This window comes from Pseudophryne corroboree, chromosome 5, assembly GCF_028390025.1.
Source record: "Pseudophryne corroboree isolate aPseCor3 chromosome 5, aPseCor3.hap2, whole genome shotgun sequence".
Classification (NCBI taxonomy): Eukaryota; Metazoa; Chordata; class Amphibia; order Anura; family Myobatrachidae; genus Pseudophryne; species Pseudophryne corroboree.
Window position 1 is genome coordinate 38,812,907 of NC_086448.1, and position 27,407 is coordinate 38,840,313.

Genomic DNA, 27,407 nt, shown 5'->3' on the forward strand with positions numbered 1-27,407 from the left:
TGTAAACAAGAGGGTACGGTATAAAGTACAGAGGGGCAGATGTACTGTATCAAGCAGTGAAAAGAGTGGAGAAGTTGCCTATAGCAACTAATTAGTTTCCAGGTGGAGTTTATTAAGTACAGCCTTTAAAATGATTGGTTACTAGGGGCAGGGCTGCCATCAGAAATGATGGGGCCCGGGACTGACAAATTTGGAAGCCCCCCCCCTTTCACATAGCTCCCCCAAAGCTTACCAGAGGGGTCCCGGGTGGCAGTAATGAGGATCGCGGGGATAGGTCAGCTGCCTGCGCAGCATCAGGGCACACAGCCATGGAGGCACGCAGAGCTGCGGTTGTAATATTCTTTCTATTGAGCCAATCGGAGCTCACGGACCCGCAGCCAATTAGGAGCTGGAAGCTCCTGATTGGCTGCCAGTCCGTGAGCTCCGATTGACTCATGCCCGACTCAATAGAAAGAATACACACTGCTGCCCTGTGTGCCTCTGTGGCAGCGTGCCCTGCCACTGTGCAGGCAGCTGACCTATTCCCGCGATCCTCATTACTGCCACCCGGGCCCCCTCTCAGTCAGGGCCCGGGACTGGCGTCCCCACCGTCCCCCCTTCATGGCGGGCCTGACAACTTCTCCACTTATTTCACTGCCCCCGAGACCCCTATATACAGTACAAACAACTTTTAAATGGTGAATAAACTGTCTTTCCGAAACGTTTAGGTTCCTGTAACGCCATTTGTGGAAAAGGTCTCAGTTTGCAACAAATATTGTCATATTTGTGTTATTGTTTGTGTTATTTTTCCTACACTGAGTTATGCATTAGCCGACAGCGTTATACAATTCAGAAGCTGAACAATTAATGAGGGTATGTTACTTTCTATCTATATTGCCTGCTGTAGTTCCGCACCTCACCGGTGAGTATTTCACAACTATAGGTGCAGCGTATCTGTCTGACCTGCCCACAACACTCCCTAACACGCCCACCGAGTGGAGCATTTTTTGCGTGCACTACTAATAATCGCTCAACTGCTTGAACATCGGAACTGCACGCAGATAGCATGTGCGAATCAGGTCCTACGTGTGGTACATACATGCCTATTCTCCCGGAACAGCCAGGAGGTTCCTGAAAATCGGGCAGCGCTCCCGGCTTCCCGGAAGAGGGGGCAAGTCTCCGGGTCATACTCCACCACCCCCCCCCCTACTCAGCATCACGTTTTCCCGCCACGCAACCCCATGTCCACTGCTGTGCTGACCTAGCAGCCAGAATGTGGTACTTTCTCACCCTGTTTCCTCCTTGGTGATCACATGATTGCGCCGGTATACCTCCTACAGAAAAAAGTGCAGTTTTGAGTCTAAGAAGTTTACAATTGGCTCTCAGAGTAAAAAAATGGCAAAATAAAAATGTCACATGTTTTGTTTTTATACTGAAAACAACTTAACGACGAGATACATACGTTACGTCGACAGTGGCTATGTTGATACGACCGTGCTGACTTAAAACATTTTAACCGTGCAGACATAATAACCTTAAACACCCTTTACCATCGTGTTTAAAGATAAAATACCTGCACAGTTAAAATACTTTAAGTAGAATTACAACCATGCCGGGATACTGTCGACGGCCTTCTTGTGCCGACATCATTATTGCATGTCACACGATCGCTAGATCTGACATGTCTGTTTTCTTTCAGACGGAGACCGTAGTCGGAGAGCCTGGAATTCCCGTAAGTATTAAAGGAACTTACTGTCCCATACTATATCCCAGGAGCTGACGATCTAGCTTCATGCATGGAAAATACAAGGTTACATGAAGGCCGCAATTATCTGTAGCAACAACATCCCGGGCAGCGGTTTTCATGGTAACCGATATGTCACCTTTAATGTGATGCATTGGTCTGTGAATAAAATAATCCTGGCAGCATTTCATGAAGCAGGGAGAGGAAAGGTAAACAAACGCTGTAATTAGGCCAAGGTTGAATGGACGCCTGTTCTGATTTCACGTCCTAACCGCCCATCTGCCCATATTCATGTTTTCGCTAAGCTTGTGGCGTGCTTCCGTATTTTTGAAGACTGGAGAGATAATAAATCCACCTAATCGGAGAACAAGCCAGGGGATACTACTGTATATCCTTGCAGCAAATTCTTAAAGCTACATTACCTGTATTGTTTATAGCGTTGCTTTGCTATATATAGCAGACGGATAAAAGATAAGAAACATAAATATGGCACGAGCTGTGCCATAGGTAAATAACACAAGCCCAACATCTGGAGCTGGGTAAAGTGTTAGGACTCAAGACTGTAGATCAGAGGTTCCCAAACTGTGTGCCGTGGCTCCCTGGGGTGCCTCGGGACACTTGCAGGGGTTCCCTGGGTTGGTGGTCCAAGACCAATTCAAATTATTCATGGTCAATATAATAGGCAAAACCAGTGCTGGTGGCTGACAGTCATAAAATATGTGGCCAAGCAGAAGCAAATCTTGTTCCTCACCACACAACTGACCCTAAGGATGACATATAAACGCGATCTACTTAATGTAATATTTATTTCTAAAATTCTCAATAAGAAATTTTTGGCCTAGGGGTGCCGTGAAAAAAAAATCTGATATTCTAGGGCGCCGTGATTCAAAAAAGTTTGGAAACCACTGCTGTAGATGACCAGTATACTGCAATTCCACTTTCTCGCCACTAGATGGCAATCAGAACTTTCTTCCTACATCTTCCCAATGAATTGTATATAGAAAATAAGCAAATCTATTCCATCTGTTTAGCCTTGAAAATGTAAACATTCATCATCGAGGCTACTCGGTTCTTTGCGACCTTAAAAATTCCAACTATAATATACTGTAGGTATTTTATTATGCCTGTTATTTCTGATAGAAAAAGTACGGTGAGCACAAAAAAAGTTCTATTTGATTCTTTATGTGCGATATTGTTATGTGAAAATGTTATTATTTTTTATATTATTGTTGCCTGGATCGGCTCGACCCCGCCTGAGTTGATGAAAAGATTCAGGAATGTGGAATTCGAGCACTGATGTGCTTTAACCTTCACAGTAGCCCATAAATATTGTTGATTATATAAAAAATTATATAAATATAAAAAGAAAAAAAAATACAACTACTTGGTACGAATGCAAACTGCTATTATTGCCCATGAAACCTTCTCTGTTGACACCAATGGCGTTAATAGAAGAGAGTAATGACAAATAATTATTAAATAGATTATTATTATTTTTGGTGTCCCCAACTGGAGTTATGTTTGTAAAAAAATCCAAGAACAAACTACAGATGGGTCCACAGTTATCTTGGCTAGTTTGCTGCGCCTAGGCACAACATGGTTTATTAACATAAACCCTTCATCTATTGTTCTCAGCTGCAATACAATACAGAGAACAATACAGCAGGGGATTAAATCATTACAGCAGGGGATTAAGTCCGACTGGCCAGTCTCAGTTAATCCTATTAAAGGTCAAGATAAACATGGACCCATCTGTAAGTGCAAAACCAATATAAACACATATACTTGTGGTTACTATTCGCTACACACAAGCATCATAGAGCTTTTCCCATTCATTTCAACAGCTCCTTCAGATTGAATTTCCAGGGTGTAGAACCCCCATTGAAAAGAATGGGCTATTGAAGTAATATAATTCAGGTCGCATCTAGCAGTTGCGCTTTTACGGGATCTTTCTTTCACATTAATTCAGGAAGACAGAAGAATTTCAAATTAGATTATAATGAAAAACGCAAAGAGATTGCATTTACTTAATAAAGTGGGGGGGAAAGGGTTTAGGGTGTGGCATTTCCATTGATTTGGGTGGACCATTGGGTAGAATTGGTATCACTCTGCCATCACTGCACATAGGTCAGTAAGATGTGGCTTTGGGTGGAGGTGTGTTAAAATAAAATCCTAACTCTCAAAGGCGCAATTATGAATCACTAACGATTTTAATTACCCCTGCAGGAGATTCTCCCTCCTGATTGAGCAGGCCCTTTTTTTAGGGTTGTCAGATCCCCTCTCCTTTTTCACTTCCATGAATGGGTAGTTCAAGGGGAAATGTGCTTGTGCAAGTAAAACATGTCCAGCACCAACCTACACTTTATACTGTTCTGACAGGTTGTCACCATGGGGGTCATTCCAACCTGTTCACTCGCAGCGGTTCATCGCTGTAGTGCGAACGGGTTGGAACTGAGCATGCGCGGTGGCCGCATTGCACACGTGCGTCGTTGCCTGGTAACGGTAGTCGCCAGACAGCGGCCAGAATAAAGAAGAAAGTGATCGCTAGCACGATCGCAAGAAGATTGATGCGTTCCGGGGCGTCTACTCACCGTTTTCCGGGCGTGGAGATCCGAACGCAGGCGTGTCCAGGCGTTTGGAGGGCAGATGTCTGACGTCAAATCCGGGACCTTCATCGCTGGATCCATCGTACAGGATAAGTAACTCTGACCCCGGTCTACTTCTGCGCAAAACTTTTTTAGCATAGCAGGGCTGCACAAGCGATCGCAGCCTTGCTATGCTAAAATACAGTCCACCATAGGCGGCGTCAAGTTGATCACACCAGCAGCAAAAAGTTGCTTTGTGCGATCAACTCGGAATGACCCCCCATGTACATTTGAGCTGTAACATGCAATTCTGCAAATGTGGGTGCAGAATGATTATACAGGGACGGTTTCCAAACCTGGGATGTGGGATTGCACTTACATGTGTTACCCCAAGTCACCTGTATGTCAGCTGGATAAATAGGTTTCTTTGGGGAGGATGCAATGAGCTAAGGGGGGCATCCCTCATAATCACATCTGATTGAATTTTGCCTCATTAGCTGTTATTTAAGATATTGTAATAATAAATGTATACGTTTGTTAATGCAATGGCGGCTTCTTATGCTGATGTGTCGAACAGTATTGCCCTATCATACGCCGCAGTCACCGATGGTCTCAAAAGTGGGATGAAGGAATAAAACGCACAAGACCAAAAATCTACTGTTTTATTTATAACCAGTAGAAGCAAAATAAAGCCGAATTCAGCAATTGTGACATTATGTAAATAAAGGGAATAGACAGGACCTTTCTTGTATTAAATGCTGGGGAAAGGTTGAAAGAAGGTGAAACGTTAAAGGGGCCCCAAATTGCAGATTCAGAAGCATACAGTATGTGCCCAGTCTGTGCCAGGCTGCATCACATAAACTTACGTCCCACTTGCTACCAATTTTATAACTATTTCTTTTATTTGCATCAAACGCATTGACTATTAGGCATCAATAAAACCTCTCTAGTTCGGCAGATACAATTCGTGTATGGAAAATAAGTTCCTTAAATGCATCCACGATATCAGCATAACAAGGCCCAGATTTATCAAGCCTTGGAGAGTGGTAAATTGCATGGTGATAAAGTACCAGCCAATCGGCTCTCAACTGTCATTTTTCAAACACAGCCAGTAATATGACAGGCTTGATAAATCTGGGCCTAAACGCAATTAATGCCCGAGCAACAAAAAAAATCACCAATCAGAGTTATGGACCATTCACAGCCAGCCAATCACAGACGCCTGGCTCCCTAGTGCTGTGGAAGCACCATCCTCATCATCTGCTATCTGACTATAATGGTGCCCATACACTTGTGAGATAATCGGTGCTAACCTTCGATTTCGACCGCATCTGTGAGAGAAATGGAAGGATTGTATGCACGTTTTATGTACCTTTCGACGCGATGCGCGGGCACGCCGGTCGAATCTCACGTCTCAAGATAGTATGTGCTGCACTTAATATTTATCGAAGCGCAGCGCAATCGCATGTGTTTTTAAAAACACATGCTATATATCGCACTGCGATGTGCGATGGGCACCTGCCGGGAGCGGCCAGGGGCCACTCCCACCCAGCGGTGATGTGCCCATCACGTGATTACCATGCGATCTATCGCATGATCGCATGATAATCACTTTGGCAGTTCACGTGCAATTTCATCGCTCCTGAACTGCCGGTGCGATGCCCCCCGATGTCGCAGGGCATCGCACAAGTGTATTGGCACCATAACACTCTCACACGTATCGGTGTCTTTGTCCCCATGTGCATCTGTTCACAGTTGCGTAAACACATCCTTATTGGTCTCCGTCCCGTCCATCCAATTGGCAGAACTCGGCAAGGATTAATAGGATTCCTCTGATCTCTGACCTAAAACATTAATTGTGGGATTTTTGATCTTTTGTGGTTTTTGGTTTTGTGTTTTTTTGACCCTTTAAAAAGATTTGGTTAATGCTTTCCCATTGCACTATCCCAGGGACTGCCCGGAGACCAAGGAGAGAAGGGAGACCAGGGCGATACCGGAGAACCAGTGAGTGACCATTATGTTTCTGTCACGCTCACCCACTTTGCCTGTCGATCCGTATGTACTAAGTAAAAGTGCGCAGACCGCTGTCTCGTAATAAACCTATGCCTCGTAGGACTGCGGAACAGCAAGTTACAGCATAATGCAGCCAGGTGATCACAGGCCACTAGACACTGCTTAGTAAATATCATCTCAGCATTACATTAATAGTGAGTTCATAATTGAATCTTTCTCTAATGGGGAGATGTATCAAACCTCGGAGAGAGATAGTGCGGAGAGAGATAAAGTACTGACCAATCAGCTCCTGTCATTTTTCAAATACAGCCTGTAACATGGCATTTGGGAGCTGATTGGTTTGTACTTTATCTCTCTCCAAGATTTGATACATCTCCCCCGCAGAGTCTGTCTTTTGGAGTACAGACTTTTTCCTGACATGTCAGATAAAGAACAGAATATAATGCTCTGTCACATTGCAGAAGTAGTCGGCCAGATTCATATATATTCATGTATTTTGATGATTTGTTCAACACATTGTCCCTGATGATGGGACACACAATGGTGATTGTGTGAGATACTGAGTCAGGTACTGAAATGTCCCCGCTTCCTTTCAGGGACCACAAGGACTAACGGGAGACGTGGGCCGTATCGGACCAGCAGGACCTCAGGTGTGTATTATATTGGGCCTATTTTGTACATTTCCTAGTGACCTCTTTCCAGCGCAGACAAATCAGAGTTCATGAGCCTATCCACCTACTAGGTTCTGGAGACCTCACGGAGGCACGAGGCACTTCTGGGGTACAAGACTTGCATATTCATTCTAAAGTGTTAGCCTAGGTACACACTATACAATTATCTGTCAGATAATCTGCCAGATTTAGCTGGTTGGAATGAAAATTTGGTAATGGATGAGAGCAAATGGCAATTGACCATTTGCGCCCCAAAACGGCAAAATGGACAAAAAGTCGTTCATCCATGGTTTTTTAAATTTGTGTTTAACCAATTTGTATGAACGACCGGTTTTGTTCGTTTTTCAGTGTTTGGGAGCAAATGGTCAATTGTCATTTACTCTCATCCATCACCAGATTTTCACTCCAACCACAGATTATCTGCAAGATAATTGTATAGTGTGTATCTAGCATTACACTTAAAGCTCACACAGGTTTATCCCAACTTTACCTACTGAGCTCCTATGAGGAAGTTTTTCTGGCGCAGTTGTGCGCAAATCAAGTTTTACGACAGAACAGGCCACTTTGCAGAGGCGCAAAGTCCCAGGGACGCAGCCTTCCAGTTCTGACGTTGATTCGCCTTCAGCTTGCACAGTGCGGTAAACATAAGGGGGTACATTTACTAAAGCTTCTGAAACAGCCATCATTTCTCTATGGCATTCTAGAAAGTAATAAGCAGAATCTGATTGGTTGCTTTCCACCCCAAGGAATTTAAAACATATTTTATTTGTTCCTCAATATACTCAGCACTAGACACAGGTGTGGGCTTCACCAGCTGTGGTAAAAATGTAGCTTAGGGGCAGATGTACGAAGCCTTGGAGACAGATAAAGTGGAGAGAGATAAAGCCCAAGGCAATCAGCTCCTAACTGTCATCATTCAAACACAGCCTGTAACATAGCAGTAAGGAGCTAATTGGCTGGTACATTATCTCTCTCTATACTTTATCACTCTCCAAAGCTAAGTACATCTCCCTCTATGGTAAACCTGGGCTATGCTGTGGGTGGAGCTGGAGGTGTTAAAAGTGGCATGATAAGCCCAACTTCAGGACAAGATTGTGTGCCCTGGAGAGTCACCTCTGCCACCACAGTTGGGTATAATGCACATGTCCCTGCCCTTTTACAGAAAGATTACAATTATCTAATAATAATAATAATCATCATCATCATTTGCTGAAACTTTTTAAATCATTGCTTAATTCTGCCATCGCAAAACCTCAGAGTTGGTGATATATCCACTTTGACCACAAGGTGGCAGCAACGAGTACAATGGACTTTTTCATCAGCTCCTTTATGTCTCATGTAACAATTATTTTGAGCACTTAATGTTTTATTTAACCATGATTTTAGAGCCATGCATATTGATAAGAGAGCGGCTGCTCTTCCCCGTCACATTCTGCACTGAGCCTGGTCACAGAAGGAGAAATAACACATGATATAAAGCAGCACAAGCGTTTATCCCAATGTGCGAGTGTGTTAAATCCGTCACGTCGTGTAACAGCTGCATCTCGGAATAAACCTCTCTATATTAACGTTTCCTGCTCTAAGTGGCTCGTGACGGCCCCAAGGGAGGGAGATAAATAAGTCAGTGCAATAAAAGCTGAGAACCTGTCAGATCCATACCTCCAATTTACCTGTCCTCGTTATTGCCAGGATGTAAGAATGCTTTCACCGGCCTGTCGCGGTGTCTCTGGGGGTCTGGTATAACATGTACAGCGTGTGTGCCATTCTTTGTGTGTGTGCCCAGAGCCGTGGAGACCAGTGATGGGCCCAGGTACCGTAGGAGGTGTGGCCAAGTCCCTCACCCCCATTTATTATTTGACTTGGTTATTACCCTCTATAAAGCTGTTCCAGCATCCCTGCACTGCTAGGGAGAAAAAAAAATGCTGTAACCCCTAGCAACAAGTCTCATTCTTCTAGAACAGTTTAAGGACTGAAAACAAATATTTAAATGGTTCGTGCCAGTGACGTGCAGTGAGGTGATTGGCTGGAGAAGCACAAATGTGGATGGGTCTAAAAATACTGGGAGCCTGTCTCACCCCCTACTCACTGTACAAACTCTCCCCTCACTACACTAAGCTGCAGTGTCTAGTGAATACCTCCCAACTTTTAGTTTTGGAGAAGCGGGCTCCTGTGCGGGCAAAGCCGCGACCAGACGAAAAAGGAAAGGGGCATGGATTTGTGGGAATGCTGCGACTACCTGCCACACCTCCCGTTTACCTCACTGAGGGGGCATGCCCAGCGCTCTAGTCCCTCTGTATCCCAGTCCCTCTGTATCCTATGAATAGATGCTGTGCGCATGCGCACAGCGTCTAGTCACCGCTGCTATGCAAAGCAGTGAGTGACAGGGGTTCTCCCAACTGCCCCCCTCCCCACGACAACCACCACCGCGGGACACTGCAACCCGCAGGTGAGACAGCAGGACAGTCCCATAAAACTGGACTGTCCCACAAAAATTGGACAGTTGGGAGGTATGCCATTAGGTCTCCGACCTGCATCCCTTTGTCTTCTCTTGCTGCTGCTGACTGAGCTCCGACTACAATTCACTTCCTGGTCACATGACACATCCAAGTGTCCATCAGTGCACAAAGCCCGCCCCCACACTCAGAGGCATGTCTCTACTGACTGCCTTTTTGTGCAGCATTAATGCTAGTGGTGTGGCCCCGCCCCCAGCTCTGCAAAGCCGTGTCTGACTGCAGAACTGAGGCAGAGCTGTTTCTGCCTCATCTCTCGTCTCCCTGCAGGTCAAGGGATCTCCACAAAGCTGCTGAGTGTTACCTATAAAAAGGATTACAATAAATAAAGTAATATAAATATCTTTGCATTATTCTAATAGTTTTTAGATAAAATTGCAGGAGTTGGACAGGGAGCATGACAGGAAGGCTCTGCTCCCCCTGCCTGCCCTGACTGCACATCCGTGGTTCCTGCAGGGTTTTTATGTGAGCTGTGCAGCTACTGCCATTATTTCATATGATTGTGTAACACACTTAGGCCGGCTCGTTTGAAGTGTTTTGTTGTTTTAGGTCACCTACTGTAATATCACATTTCCTATGCAAAGGTCACTGGCAGGCTGCAGGACTATGAATGCAATTCCGCAAGCACCATTGCATCAATGTCCTTGTGCTGTGGTCATTCTGTGGCTCTGTAGGAAATATGAATAGATCTCAAATATGGACCATGCGGTGAGGATACTGTAGACCATTAACAAGCGATTTATTATCGGCATAGAGTCATTAGGCTCCATGATAATATGACTGAGGCGTTCCCCCTCTGGTGGCAATATATTGTTGCAGCATTCTTACAGTTGTAGGAGAATGGCTGCATTTGTTTTATCCAGCCCTTACTCGCGGCCTCCCTTCCTGACCCTTGCTCCTACCGTGAACTGTTTACTGTCTACTCCTAAGAGGCATTTAGTTCTGCAGAAATGCTAACCCATCCCCAAGGTTGGAGGGAACATGCCGCAATGGCGCAATAAGTGACATCCCACATTAAGCCCTGCCCACTTGATGATGTGAATGATGTCATGCAGTAGTGCCATACAATTTGTATTATACCTCCTCTGCCCATATTACGGAGCTGAGGTGTGGAAATTAGGTAAGAATGCTTTTATGGTGTAGCCTGCAGCATTATAGTGGTTCTCTAGCTGTTGTGAGACTACACAGGGCCGGCTCTAGGCATGTTCGAATAGAGCGGCCGCACAGGGCGCCACCCTTAATGGGCGCCGCGCGCTGGCGCCGCCATATTCGATGCTGGAGCCGGCCCTGTGTGTGCAGCATTGGCCCGTGTGCACTGTGCGCTATGCGCGCTGCGCGGCGCCGGTGTCTGACGTCAGACGCCGGCGCCATAGTGCACACAAGTGGCCACCCGGACCCAGGCTCACTCTGACTCGCCGGCCGCCCGCCCGCCCGCCCGCCAGCACTCCCGCCCGCTCGCCAGCACACTCGGACAGGCGGACAGCAGCAGTACTCCTCCCCAGCAGCGCCGCAGGTATTGGGGGGATCCGCACTGTGGGGGCATTTCTGGCTATGGGGGGGGCATTTCTGGCACTGTGGGGGGCATTGCATATCTGGCTCTGTGGGGGCATATCTGGTTCTGTGGCCTGGGGGCATATCTGGCACTGTGGGTGGCATATCTGGCACTGTGGGGGGCATTTCTGGCACTGTGCGGGCATATCTGACACTGTGGGGGCATATCTGGCTCTGTGGGTGGCATATCTGGCACTGTGGGGGGCATATCTGGCACTGTGGGGGGCATTTCTGGCACTGTGGGGGCATATCTGGCACTGTGGGGGCATATCTGGCTCTGTGGGGGCATATCTGGCACTGTGGGTGGCATATCTGGCACTGTGGGTGGCATATCTGGCACTGTGGGTGGCATATCTGGCACTGTGGGTGGCATATCTGGCACTGTGGGGGGCATATCTGGCACTGTGGGGGGCATTTCTGGCACTGTGGGGGCATATCTGGCTCTGTGGGTGGCATATCTGGCACTGTGGGGGGCATTTCTGGCACTGTGGGGGCATATCTGGCACTGTGGGGGCATATCTGGCACTGTGGGGGCATATCTGGCACTGTGGGTGGCATATCTGGCACTGTGGGTGGCATATCTGGCACTGTGGGTGGCATATCTGGCACTGTGGGTGGCATATCTGGCACTGTGGGTGGCATTTCTGGCACTGTGGGGGCATTTCTGGCACTGTGGGGGCATATCTGGCACTGTGGGGGCATATCTGGCACTGTGGGGGTATTTATCTGGCACTGTGGGGGCATTTATCTGGCACTGTGGGGGCATTTATCTGGCACTGTGGGGGCATTTATCTGGCACTGTGGGGGCATTTATCTGGCACTGTGGGGGCATTTATCTGGCTCTGTGGGGGCATTTATGTATCAGGCACTGTGGGGGCATTTATGTATCTGGCACCGTGGGGGCATTTATGTATCTGGCACCGTGGGGGCATTTATGTATCTGGCACCGTGGGGGCATTTATGTATCTGGCACCGTGGGGGCATTTATGTATCTGGCACCGTGGGGGCAATTATGTATCTGGCACCGTGGGGGCAATTATGTATCTGGCACCGTGGGGGCATTTATGTATCTGGCACCGTGGGGGCATTTCTTGCACTGTGGGGGCATTTCTTGCACTGTGGGGGCATATCTTGCACTGTGAGGGCATTAATGTATCTGGCACTGTGGGGGCATATCTGCGCTGTGGGGGCATTTATCCATCTGGAACTGTGTGGCCATTTATGTAGCTGGCACTGATGGGGGGCATGTCACGTGTAGCTGCCACTGCTGGGGGGCATGTCATGTGTAGCTGGCACTGCTGGGGGGCATATCATGTAGTGTTCCCGCTAGGCGTCTGTGGCTGGGCAGTGTGTCTCAGTGCTCTACCTGGCGCAATGTGTCTAACGTGCTCTTATAGGAGGTTCTACCTGGTGCAATGTGTATTAGCTGCACTACTGTGTGGTGTAATGTGAATTGCCACTATAATGTGGCTACGCACCTTCCCCACGAAGTAACTCCCCTAAATTTTTGCTGCGCGCCTTCGGCGCGCACTGTCCATGCTTTAGCGTGTGGAAATGGGTACAACAAGCATTACAATATGTACATCATTTTGCCCACCTAACTTAAAAATGTGCCCTCCCTGTGATCAGCAACCTGCCCTAAAAAGTGAACACTATCATGTGTAGCTGGCACTGCTGGGAGTCATGTCACGTGTAGCTGGCACTGCCGGAGGGCATGTCATGTGTAGCTGGCACTGCTGGGGGGCGAGACCACGCCCACTTTTTCAGGAGGCCACACCCACTTTTTCAGGAGCGCGCGCCTTCGGCGCGCGCATGGGGGAGGGGGGGGGGCACTTTTAAATTTTCTCGCTCAGGGTGCTAGTAGGCCTGGAGCCGGCCCTGAGACTACAGGTGTGTGGTTGGGGTTTCCTAAACAGAGGGGCGTCATCCTATGGTTCTAGGATCAGTGATAGCATATTTCACTAAGGGACCAATGAACTTACAGTATGCCGATGGGTGATTCATATGCTGCAATTGTATAGTATACAAGGCACGTGCCCCACTTGTTTCCAGTCAAGGCTGTGCATAATGTTACTATGCTTCATTATTTATTTTAATATCTGTTGTTTTTTTTTTTTTTTTTTTAAATACAGGGTCCACAGGGGCAAGATGGAGCCAAAGGAGAGCGTGGACCAAAGGGAGATATTGTAAGTATAAACCGTAGCATTAATACTATTACCTGAATACTCTAATAGATGCAAAATGAAAAGTGACACAATCGGATGTGGTCAGAAAGGAACAGGTTTACCCACTGTCCCAACTCCTCTGATGTATCTCTCTGTACTAGGTGATTATATCACACAGATTACTGTCCCAACTCCTCTGGTGTATCTCTCTGTACTAGGAGATTATATCACACAGATTACTGTCCCAACTCCTCTGGTGTATCTCTCTGTACTAGGTGATTATATCACACAGATTACTGCCCGAACTCCTCTGATGTATCTCTCTGTACTAGGTGATTATATCACACAGATTACTGCCCCAACTCCTCTGATGTATCTCTCTGTACTAGGTGATTATATCACACAGATTACTGTCCCAACTCCTCTGGTGTATCTCTCTGTACTAGGTGATTATATCACACAGATTACTGCCCCAACTCCTCTGATGTATCTCTCTGTACTAGGTGATTATATCACACAGATTACTGTCCCAACTCCTCTGGTGTATCTCTCTGTACTAGGTGATTATATCACACAGATTACTGTCCCAACTCCTCCGATGTATCTCTCTGTACTAGGTGATTATATCACACAGATTACTGTCCCAACTCCTCTGATGTATCTCTCTGTACTAGGTGATTATATCACACAGATTACTGTCCCAACTCCTCTGATGTATCTCTCTGTACTAGGTGATTATGTCACACAGATTACTGTCCCAACTCCTCTGGTGTATCTCTCTGTACTAGGTGATTATATCACACAGATTACTGTCCCAACTCCTCTGGTGTATCTCTCTGTACTAGGTGATTATATCACACAGATTACTGTCCCAACTCCTCTGATGTATCTCTCTGTACTAGGTGATTATATCACACAGATTACTGTCCCAACTCCTCTGATGTATTTCTCTGTACTAGGTGATTATATCACACTTATTACTGTCCCAACTCCTCTGATGTATCTCTCTGTACTAGGTGATTATGTCACACAGACTACTGTCCCAACTCCTCTGATGTATCTCTCTGTACTAGGTGATTATATCACACAGATTACTGTCCCACATCCTCCGATGTATCTCTCTTTACTAGGTGATTATATCACACAGATTACTGCCCCAACTCCTCTGATGTATCTCTCTGTACTAGGTGATTATGTCACACAGACTACTGTCCCAACTCCTCTGATGTATTTCTCTGTACTAGGTGATTATATCACACTTATTACTGTCCCAACTCCTCTGATGTATCTCTCTGTACTAGGTGATTATGTCACACAGACTACTGTCCCAACTCCTCTGATGTATCTCTCTGTACTAGTTGATTATATCACACAGATTACTGTCCCAACTCCTCTGATTTATCTCTCTGTACTAGGTGATTATATCACACAGATTACTGTCCCAACTCCTCCGATGTATCTCTCTGTACTAGGTGATTATATCACACAGATTACTGCCCCAACTCCTCTGATGTATCTCTCTGTACTAGGTGATTATATCACACAGATTACTGTCCCAACTCCTCTAATGTATCTCTCTGTACTAGGTGATTATATCACACAGATTACTGTCCCAACTCCTCTGGTGTATCTCTCTGTACTAGGTGATTATATCACACAGACTACTGTCCCAACTCCTCTGATGTATTTCTCTGTACTAGGTGATTATATCACACTTATTACTGTCCCAACTCCTCTGATGTATCTCTCTGTACTAGGTGATTATATCACACAGATTACTGTCCCAACTCCTCCGATGTATCTCTCTGTACTAGGTGATTATATCACACAGATTACTGCCCCAACTCCTCTGATGTATCTCTCTGTACTAGGTGATTATATCACACAGATTACTGTCCCAACTCCTCTGATGTATCTCTCTGTACTAGGTGATTATATCACACAGATTACTGTCCCAACTCCTCTGATGTATCTCTCTGTACTAGGTGATTATATCACACAGATTACTGTTCCAACTCCTCTGGTGTATCTCTCTGTACTAGGTGATTATGTCACACAGACTACTGTCCCAACTCCTCTGATGTATTTCTCTGTACTAGGTGATTATATCACACTTATTACTGTCCCAACTCCTCTGATGTATCTCTCTGTACTAGGTGATTATGTCACACAGACTACTGTCCCAACTCCTCTGATGTATCTCTCTGTACTAGGTGATTATATCACACAGATTACTGTCCCAACTCCTCCGATGTATCTCTCTGTACTAGGTGATTATGTCACACAGATTACTGTCCCAACTCCTCTGATGTATCTCTCTGTACTAGGTGATTATGTCACACAGATTACTGCCCCACCACCTCTGGTGCATCTGTACGGTGGGAGTATATCACACATACAGTATTACTGTCCCAACTCCTCTGATGTATCTCTCTGTACTAGGTGATTATATCATAGAGATTACTGTCCCAACTCCTCTGATGTATCTCTCTGTACTAGGTGATTATATCACACAGATTACTGTCCCAACTCCTCTGATTTATCTCTCTGTACTAGGTGATTATATCACACAGATTACTGTCCCAACTCCTCTGATGTATCTCTCTGTACTAGGTGATTATATCACACAAATTACTGTCCCAACTCCTCTGATGTATCTCTCTGTACTAGGTGATTATATCATAGAGATTACTGTCCCAACTCCTCTGATGTATCTCTCTGTACTAGATGATTATATCATAGAGATTACTGTCCCAACTCCTCTGATGTATCTTTTTGTACCACTGTATGTAATTTATCAGACAAAAGGCATGAATGACTAAAGTCCCACTTAGCTAGGGTGCAAAGGGATGAGACAATATATAATACAAGTATAATATATGTATAATATAAGCATTATTTACTAACAGTTATTTATATCATGCACACATTTTGAGCAATGTTTTTCAGAGAATATTGAGTCATTCACATCATCAGTTTTAGGGCTCAATCCAATTAGCCATGATGATCTTGCTGGCGACAGTCAAAGCGGCAATGGTCGCACTTTACGTCAGCCTGAACTCGCACAAAAGTGCTCGCTGCCCCATAGGGCTCGGAGCAATTTTGTGGGAGTTCGCCCGCAAAGGTTAAAACGCCTCGGCAACGGCTCATCGCACCCTTCGCTGCTAATTGGATTGAGTCCATAGATTAATACAGCCAAGTAACCCACGATTGAAGATGACATGTGAGACATGACCTCAGGAATAGCTACTGCTACCAGTCATGGGGCACATTAGAGATGTGCAGTTCGGTTCTCCAAAAATCTGAATCCACCTGAATTTTGTGGCTCCGAACCAAACCAAATCCCGGTCCGGATCTCCTGAGGAGATCCGATCTAAACTGAGTCCCGGTTTGGATCTTTCCGCAGTTCGGAATTCGAATTTTAAATCCGAATTTCGGGCGGTAAAAACATTTATTTCTTAATAAATATTTGTATTACTTACTGTGGCCGTGTGGATAATCTGTGCTGGGATGCGTACATTTGCATTGCAATCTTACTTTCGCAGTCTGCAAATTACCTTTATTGTGCTGCCCCTTCCCTCCATCCCAGTGAGTTTACCTAAAGCAACCTTTGTAATCTTATCTTTGCAGGGTCCACCAGGCTTAGCCGGCCAGCCTGGAGACCGAGGACTACCCGGAAATGTGGTAAGTGTTTAATTATTATCAAATCTCTCGGAGTGCATTTCATTCCATGTATTTGTCTGTAATTAGCAATGGGTCGGATGAACCAGTTGTTTCTGTTTAAGTGATCATGATACACAGAAAAAAAAGAGAAAATGCAGGTGCGCACTCTAAGTACTAAGAACGCTGGTAATCAGAACAATTATAATATATTCTTCAATTTAACATGGAGTAAAATTGATGTTCTTAGCACAATTCTGGTCAAAAATATAGACCCACTTACCACGACCAGGTGACATCACCAGGTGGGTCCCTAACATTCCCAAAGTTCAGGTCCAGTATGCGCATCCCCCGGGTGTGCACAACCAACCACCCGAAGGCATCATACCAGTAAGAAGTAGCAGTTTATGTGTTATATTAATAAGTAGTATCAGCTGAGTGCTAGTGTTGCATAGTCCCCCTCACTGGTATTTCTCTATATGCAGAATGGTGCCTAACATTAGTTCACTGCACGTATAGAAATATAGAACAGAGGCCCTGATTTTGATGCGCATGCACCTGTGACTGAGGGGGACATTTACTAAGCAGTGATAAGAGCGGAGAAGTGAGCCAGTGGAGAAGTTGCCCCATCAACCAATCAGCAGCTCTGTATCATTTTACAGTATGCAAATTATAGATGTTACTTCAGTGCTGATTGGTTGCCATGGGCACTTCTCCACTGGCTCACTTCTCCGCTCTTATCACTGTTTAGTAAATGTCCCCCTGAATTCCGTATGTCAGCTGCGGTCAGAAGTCTATTGCAAGTACGTCATAGCATTTTTACTAACCCCTCTATACCCTACACTACGTCACCGACCCCTCTATACTCTACATACATTACTACCCTTCAATATCCTACACTATATTACTACCCCTATATACCCGCCACTACAACACTGACTCCTCTTTACCCTACACTACTACCCCTCTAGATCATATACTACATCACTGACTCCTCTGTACCCTACACTACATCACTGACCCCTCTATACCCTACATTACTACCCTTCTATATCCTACACTACAACACCAACATTACTACCCCTCTAAACCCTACACTACATTACTACCCCTATATAACCACCACTACATCACTGACTCCTCTGTACCCTACAATACTACGCCTCTATATCATATACTACATCACTGACTCCTCTGTACCCTACAATACTACGCCTCTATATCATATACTACATCACTGACTCCTCTGTACCTTACATTACTACCCTTCTTTCTCTAACGTCCCAGTGGATGCTGGTGACTCCGTAAGGACCATGGGGATAGACGGGCTCCGCAGGAGACATGGGCACTTTAAGAAAGAATTTAGGTTCTGGTGTGCTCTGGCTCCTCCCTCTATGCCCCTCCTCCAGACCTCAGTTTGATACTGTGCCCAGAGCGAGCTGGGTGCTTTTCAGTGAGCTCTCCTGAGTTTGCTGAGAGAAAGTATTTTGTTAGGTTTTTTTATTTTCATGGAGCTCTGCTGGCAACAGACTCCCTGCATCGTGGGACTGAGGGGAGAGAAGCAGCCCTACTCTCTGAAGCTAGGTCCTGCTTCTTAGGCTACTGGACACCATTAGCTCCAGACGGATTGTACGCAGGATCTCACCCTCGCCGTCCGATCCCAGAGCCGCGCCGCCGGCCCCCTCGCAGAGCCGGAAGACAGAAGCCGGGTGAGTATGAGAAGCAAGAAGACTTCGAAATCGGCGGCAGAAGACTCTGTTCTTCACTAAGGTAATGCACAGCACTGCAGCTGTGCGCCATTGCTCCCACACACCTCACATACTCTGGTCACTGTAAGGGTGCAGGGCGCAGGGGGGGGGGGGGGCGCCCTGGGCTTCATTTGGACCTCTTTTTGGCAAAAGTAAACATATATACAGTTGGGCACTGTATATATGTATGAGCCCCCGCCAAGAAAATGTATATTTAAGCGGGACAGAAGCCCGCCGTCGAGGGGGCGGGGCTTCTTCCTCAGCACTCACCAGCGCCATGTTTTTTCTCCACAGCACCGCTGAGAGGAAGCTCCCCGGTCTCTCCCCTGCTTATACCACGGTAGAAGAGAGGGTTTTAAAGAAGAGGGGGGGCACATAAATTCGGCGCAGTTAATAACAGCGCTACTGGGTAAACATTAAATTGCTGTGTTTTTTCCTGGGTCATATAGCGCTGGGGTGTGTGCTGGCATACTCTCTCTCTGTCTCTCCAAAGGGCCTTGTGGGGGAATTATCTTCAGATGAGCATTCCCTGAGTGTGTAGTGTCGGTACGTGTGTGTCGACATGTCTTAGGTAAAAGGCTCTCCTAAGGAGGTGATGGAGCAAATGTGTGTGTGTGTGTGTGTGTGGTGTCTCCGTCGACAACGCCGACACCTGATTGGATATGTGAAATTAAGTGCTGAGGTAAATTTATTGCACAAAAGATTAGAGAACAGACAGGGAATCTACCCATGTCTGTCCCTATGTCGCAGAGACATTCAGAGTCTCACAACGCTCACTATCCAAAATAATAGACACTGATATCGACACGGAGTCTGACTCCAGTGTCGACTACGATAATGCAAAGTTACAGCCAAAATGGCAGGAAAGTATTCAATATATGATTATTGTAATAAAAGATGATTTGCATATCACTGATGACTCATCTGTCCCTGACACAAGGGTACACATGTTTAAGGGGAAGAAAGCTGAGGTAAATTTCCCTCCTCTCATGAAGAAAAAGAGCGGGAATCTCCAGACAAGAAGCTGCAGCTTCCCACAAAGAATTCTCAGGGAGTATCCTTTCCCTACTAGGGCCAGGATACGATGGGAATCTTCCCCTAGGGTGGACAAAGCTTGTCACGTTTACCTAAAAAGATAGCATGCAGTAAAAGTACTTCGAAGTCCATTTACACACATGCTGGTACACTACTCAGACCGGCGATTGTGTCGGCATGGGGTTATAGCGCTGTAGCAGCGTGGACATTGAGACCCTAGTATGTGTATACATATGTATATATATATATATATATATATAAAAGATGCTGTCTTATATATATATATATATATATATATATATATATATATATATATATATAAAACATGCCCAAAGAGACATTAGTCTACTGGGTTCTAGAGTCAACACTATGTCGATTTCTGCTAGACGTGTCCTGTGGAACATGCACAGGTGATGCCGACTAAAAGAGGCATATGCAAGGTTACCTTACAAGGCTGAGGAATTGTGTGGAGAAGGACTCTCTGACCTGGTCTCCCCAGCTATAGCTGGTAATTCTGATCTGTTGCCTTATATTCCCGCACAGCCTAAGAAAGCACGACATTATCAAATGCAGTCCTTTCGATCACAAAGCAAGAAAGTCCGAGGTGCGTCCTTAATTGCCAGAGGCAGGGGCAGAGGAAAGAAGCTGCACAACACAGCTAGTTCCCAGGAACAGAAGTCCTCCCCGGCCTCTAGAAAATCCACCGCAGGACGCTGGGGCTCCACAGGCGGAACTAGGCCTGGTGGGGGCACGTCTTCGAAATTTTAGCCACAAGTGGGTTCACTCCCAGGTGGATCCCTGGGCAATAAAAATTGTGTCTTAGGGATACAAGCTGGAAGTCGAAGAGATGCCCCCTCACCGATACCTCAAATCGGCCCGACCAGCTTCCCCCCACGAGAGGGAAATAGTTTAACTGCAATTCACAAATTGTATCTTCAACAGGTGGTGGTCAAGGTTCCCCTCCTTCAACAGGGAAGGGGTTATTATTCGACCATGTTTGTAGTCCCGAAAACGGACGGTTCGGTCAGACCCATATTGAATTTAAAATCCCTGAACATATACCGGAAAAGGTTCAAGTTCAAGATGGAATCGCTGAGAGCGGTCATCGCAAGCCTGGAAGGGGGGGATTTTATGGTGTCTCTGGACATATAGGATGCATACCTTCATGTCCCCATTTATCCACCTCATCAGGCGTACCTCAGATTTGTGGTACAGGATTGTCATTACCAATTTCAGACGTTGCCGTTTGGTCTCTCCACGGCACCGAGAATATTTACCAAGGTAATGGCGGAAATGATGGTACTCCTGAGGAAGCAAGGGGTCAAAATTATCCCATACTTGGACGATCTCCTCATAAAGGCGAGATCAAGAGAGCAGTTGCTGATCAGCGTAGCACTTTCTCTGGAAGTGTTACGGCAACACGGCTGGATTCTAAATATTCCAAAGTCGCAGTTGGTTCCTACGACTAGTCTGCCTTTCCTGGGCATGATTCTAGACACAGACCAGAAAAGGGTTTATCTCCCGATAGAGAAAGCTCAGGAACTCATGACACTGGTCAGGAACCTATTAAAACCAAAACAGGTGTCAGTGCATCACTGCACTCGAGTCCTGGGAAAGATGGTGGCATCATAGAGGCCATTCCCTTCGGCAGGTTCCATGCGAGGACCTTTCAATGGGACTTACTGGACAAGTGGTCCAGGTCACATCTTCAGATGCATCGGTTAATCACCCTATCCCCCAGGGACAGGGTGCCTCTTCTGTGGTGGCTGCAGAGCGCTCACCTTCTAGAGGGCCGCAGATTCGGCATTCAGGACTGGGTCCTGGTGACCACGGATGCAAGCCTCCGAGGGTGGGGAGCAGTCACACAGGGAAGAAATTTCCAAGGTCTGTGGTCAAGTCAAGAGACTTGCCTTCACATCAACATCCTGGAACTAAGGGCCGTATACAACGCCCTGCGTCAAGCGGAGAACTTGCTTCGCGACCAACCGGTTCTGATTCAGTCAGACAACATCACCGCAGTGGCTCATGTAAACCGACAAGGCGGAACAAGGAGCAGAGTGGAGATGGCGGAAGCCACCAGAATTCTTCGCTTGGCGGAGAATCACGTAAGCGCACTGTCAGCAGTGTTCATCCCGGGAGTGGACAACTGGGAAGCAGACTTCCACAGCAGACACGACCTCCACCCGGGAGAGTGGGGACTTCATCAGGAAGTCTTCGCACAGATTACAAGTCGGTGGGGACTGCCACAGGTGGACATGATGGCATCCCGCTTCAACAAAAAGCTACAGAGGTATCGCGTCAGGTCAAGAGACCCTCAGGCGATAGCTGTAGACGCCCTGGTGACACCGTGGGTGTTCCAGTCGGTCTATGTATTCCCTCCTCTTCCTCTCATACCCAAGTTGCTGAGTATAATAAGAAAAAGAGGAGTGAGAACAATACTCATTGTTCCAGATTGGCCACGAAGGACTTGGTATCCAGATCTGCAAGAAACCCGTGGCCTCTTCCTCTAAGACAGGACTTGTTGCAACAGGGGCCCTGTCTGTTCCAAGACTTGCCGCGGCTGCGCTTGACGGCATGGCGGTTGAACGCCGGATCCTAGCAGAGAAAGGCATTCCGGATGAGGTCATTCCTACGCTGATAAAGGCTAGGAAGCACGTAACAGCTCAACATTATCACCGTATATGGCGAAAATATGTTGCTTGGTGTGAGGCCAGGAATGCCCCTACGGAGGAATTCCAGCTGGGCCGTTCCTTCACTTCCTACAGTCAGGAGTGAATTTGGGCCTAAAATTGGGTTCCATTAAGGTCCAGATTTCGGCCCTATCCATTTTCTTTCAAAAGGAGTTGACTTCTCTACCTGAAGTTCAGACGTTTGTAAAGGGAGTGCTGTATATTCAGCCCCCTTTTGAGCCTCCAGTGGCACCTTGGGATCTTAACGTGGTGTTGAGTTTCCTGAAATCCCACTGGTTTGGACCACTCAAAATGGTGGAGTTGAAATACCTCACGTGGAAAGTGGTCATGCTATTAGCCTTGGCTTCGGCTAGGCGTGTGTCAGAGTTGGCGGCTTTGTCACATAAAAGCCCCTATCTGGTTTTCCATGCTGATAGAGCAGAATTGCGGACCCGTCCATAATTTCTGCCGAAAGTGGTTTCATCCTTTCATATAAACCAACCTATTGTGGTGCCTGTGGCTACTACTGACTTGGAGGATTCCGAGTTGCTTGATGTGGTCAGGGCTTTGAAGGTCTATGTAGCCAGAACGGCTAGGGTCAGGAAAACAGAGTCTTTGTTTCTCCTGTATGCTTCCAACAAGCTTGGTGCTCCTGCTTCAAAGCAAACTATTGCTCGCTGGATCTGTAACACGATTCAGCAGGCTCATTTTGCGGCTAGATTGCTGCTTCCAAAATCAGTTAATCAGTTCCACTAGGAAGGTTGGCTCTTCTTGGGCGGCTGCCCGAGGGGTCTAGGCATTACAGCTTTGCCGAGCGGCTACTTGGTCAGGTTCAAACACTTTTGCAAAGTTCTACAAGTTTGATACCCTGGCTGAGGAGGACCTTGTGTTTGCTCAATCGGTGCTGCAGAGTCATCCGCACTCTCCCGCCCGTTTGGGAGCTTTGGTATAATCCCCATGGTCCTTACGGAGTCCCCAGCATCCACTAGGACGTTAGAGAAAATAAGATTTTACTTACCGGTAAATCTATTTCTCGTAGTCCGTAGTGGATGCTGGGCGCCCGTCCCAAGTGCGGACTTCTTCTGCAATGCTTGTATATAGTTATTGCTTCGATAAGGGTTATGTTATGGTTGCATCAGGGTTGGACCTGATGCTCTGTTGTCATACTGTTGACTGGTTGTTATAAACTCATGTTATACGGTGTGATTAGTGTGGCTGGTATGAATCTTGCCCTGGATTACCAAAATCCTTTCCTTGTACTGTCGGCTCTTCTGGGCACAGTTTCTCTAACTGAGGTCTGGAGGAGGGGCATAGAGGGAGGAGCCAGAGCACACCAGAACCTAAATTCTTTCTTAAAGTGCCCATGTCTCCTGCGGAGCCCGTCTATCCCCATGGTCCTTACGGAGTCCCCAGCATCCACTACGGACTACGAGAAATAGATTTACCGGTAAGTAAAATCTTATTATTTCCTACACTACAACACCAACATTACTACCCCTCTAAACCCTACACTACATTACTACCCATATATACCCACCACTACATCACTGACTCCTCTGTACCCTACAATACTACCCCTCTATGTCATATACTACATCACTGACTCCTCTATACCCTACACTACTACCCCTCTATATCATATACTACATCACTGACTCCTCTGTACCCTACACTACTACCCCTCTATATCATATACTACATCACTGACTCCTCTGTACCCTACACTACAACCACTCTATATCCTATACTACATCACTGACTCCTCTTTACCCTACATTACTACCCTTCTATATCCTACACTACAACACCAACATTACTACCCCTCTAAACACTACACTACATTACTACCCCTATATACCCACCACTACATCACTGACTCCTCTGTACCCTACAATACTACCCCTCTATGTCATATACTACATCACTGACTCCTCTGTACCCTTCTCTACTACCCCTCTATATCTTGTACTACATCACTGACTCCTCTGTACCCTACACTACAACCACTCTATATCCTATACTACATCACTGACTCCTCTGTACCCCACACTACTACCCCTCTATATCATATACTACATCACTGACTCCTCTGTACCCTACACTACATCCACTCTATATCCTATACTACATCACTGACTCCTCTGTACCCCAGACTACTACCCCTCTAGATCATATACTACATCACTGACTCCTCTTTACCCTAAACTACAACCCCTCTATATCCTATACTACATCACTGACTGCACCCTACACTACAACCCCTCTATATCCTATACTACATCACTGACTCCTGTGTACCCTACACTACAACCACTCTATATCCTATACTACATCACTGACTCCTCTGTACCCTACACTACTACCCCTCTATATCATATACTACATCACTGACTCCTCTGTACCCCACACTATTACCCCTCTATATCATATACTACATCACTGACTCCTCTGTACCCTACACTACAACCCCTCTATATCCTATACTACATCACTGACTCCTCTGTACCCCACACTACTACCCCTCTATATCATATACTACATCACTGACTCCTCTGTACCATACACTACAACCCCTCTATATTCTATACTACATCACTGACTCCTCTGTACCCCACACTAGTACCCCTCTATATCATATACTACATCACTGACTCCTCTGTACCCTACACTACAACCCCTCTATATCCTATACTACATCACTGACTCATCTGTACCATACACTACTACCCCTCTAAATCTTACTCTATATCACTGACTCCTCTGTACCCTACACTTCTACTCCTTCATATTCTACACTCCATAACTAGCACTCTATACCATACACTACATCACTGACTTCTCTGTACCCTACACTACTACTACTCTGTATCCTACACTACATTTTAACCCATCCTTACCCCACACTACATTACTGACTCCTCTGTACCCTACACTACAACCCCTCTCTATCCTATACTACATTACTGACTCCTCTGTACTCTACACTACATCACTGACCCCTCTATCCCCTACACTACCTCACTGACTCCTCTGTACCCTACACTACTACTCTTTTATATCCTACACTACATTACTAACCCTCTATACCCCACACTACATTACTGACTCCTCTGTACCCTACACTACATCGCTGACTCCTCTGTATCCTACATTACTACCCCTCTTTACCCTACTGTACATCACTTACTCCTCTGTATACTACATTACTGCCCCTCTATATCTTACAATACACCACTAACTCTTCTGTACCCAACATTGCATCACTGACTCTTCTTACCCTACACTTTTACTCCTCCACATCCTACACTACATTACTAACTAGCTATAAGTTACACTACATCACTGACTCCTTTGTACCCTACACTACTACCCCACCATATCCTACACTACATTACTACTCCTCTATACCCTACACTACATTAATACCCCTCTATATCCTACACTACAATACTGACCCCTCTGTACCCTACACTACTACACCTCTATATGCTCTACTACTTCACTGACTCCTCTGTACCCTACACTACATCACTGACTCCTCTGTACCGATACACTACTACTACTCCATATCCTACACTACATTACTAACCCTCTATACCCCACACTACATTACTGACTCCTCTGTACCCCACACTACTACCCCTCTATATCATATACTACATCACTGACTCCTCTGTACCGTATACTACTACTCCTTTATATCCAATACTACATCACTGACTCCTCTGTACCTTACACTACTACTACCGCTCCATATCCTACACTACATTACTAACCCTCTATACCCTACACTACATTACTGACTCCTCTGTACCCCACACTACTACCCCTCTATATCATACACTACATCACTGACTTCTCTGTACCCTACACTACTACTCCTTCTTATTCTACACTCCATTACTAACCCTCTATACCATACACTGCATCACTGACTTCTCTGTACCCTACACTACTACTACTCTGTATCCTACACTACATTTTAACCCATCCTTACCCCACACTACATTACTGACTCCTCTGTACCCTACACTACAACCCCTCTATATCCTATACTACATCACTGACTCCTCTGTACCCTACACTACATCACTGACCCCTCTATCCCCTACACTACATTACTAACCCTCTATACCCCACACTACATTACTGACTCCTCTGTATCCTACACTACATCACTGACTTCTCTGTATCCTACACTACATCACTGACTTCTCTGTATCCTACATTACTACCCCTCTTTACCCTACTGTACGTCACTTACTCCTCTGTATACTACATTACTGCCCCTCTATATCCCATACTACATCACTGACTCCTCTGTACCCTACACTACATCACTGACCCCTCTATCCCCTACACTACATTACTAACCCTCTATACCCCACACTACATTACAGACTCCTCTGTAGCCTACACTACATCACTGACTTCTCTGTATCCTACATTACTACCCCTCTTTACCCTACTGTATCCTACACTACATTACTACTCCTCTATACCCTACACTACATTACTACCCCTCTATACCCTACACTACAATACTGACTCCTCTGTACCCTACACTACATCACTGACCCCTCTATCCCCTACACTACATTACTAACCCTCTATACCCCACACTACATTACAGACTCCTCTGTAGCCTACACTACATCACTGACTTCTCTGTATCCTACATTACTACCCCTCTTTACCCTACTGTATCCTACACTACATTACTACTCCTCTATACCCTACACTACATTACTACCCCTCTATACCCTACACTACAATACTGACTCCTCTGTACCCTACACTACTACCCCTCTATATGCTCTACTACTTCACTGACTCTTCTGTATCCTACACTACATCACTGACTCCTTTGTACCGATACACTACTACTACTCCATATCCTACACTACATTACTAACCCTCTATACCCCACACTACATTACTAACTCCTCTGTACCCCACACTACTACCCCTCTATATCATATACTACATCACTGACTCCTCTGTACCGTATACTACTACTCCTCTATATCCAATACTACATCACTGACTCCTCTGTACCTTACACTACAACTACCTC

At 45.9% G+C, this 27,407-nt stretch overlaps 1 protein-coding gene across 1 annotated transcript in view; it reads left to right on the forward strand.

The window, feature by feature from the left end:
- The window catches only part of COL22A1 (collagen type XXII alpha 1 chain), a 381,368-nt gene that overhangs the window by 181,421 nt on the left and 172,540 nt on the right, over window positions 1–27,407 (forward strand). The window contains exons 21-25 of the mRNA XM_063925140.1: window positions 1,679–1,711; window positions 6,259–6,312; window positions 6,918–6,971; window positions 13,186–13,239; window positions 16,849–16,902. Of these exons, the coding sequence (XP_063781210.1) occupies window positions 1,679–1,711; window positions 6,259–6,312; window positions 6,918–6,971; window positions 13,186–13,239; window positions 16,849–16,902 (249 nt within the window). The remainder of the gene's footprint in view (window positions 1–1,678; window positions 1,712–6,258; window positions 6,313–6,917; window positions 6,972–13,185; window positions 13,240–16,848; window positions 16,903–27,407) is intronic.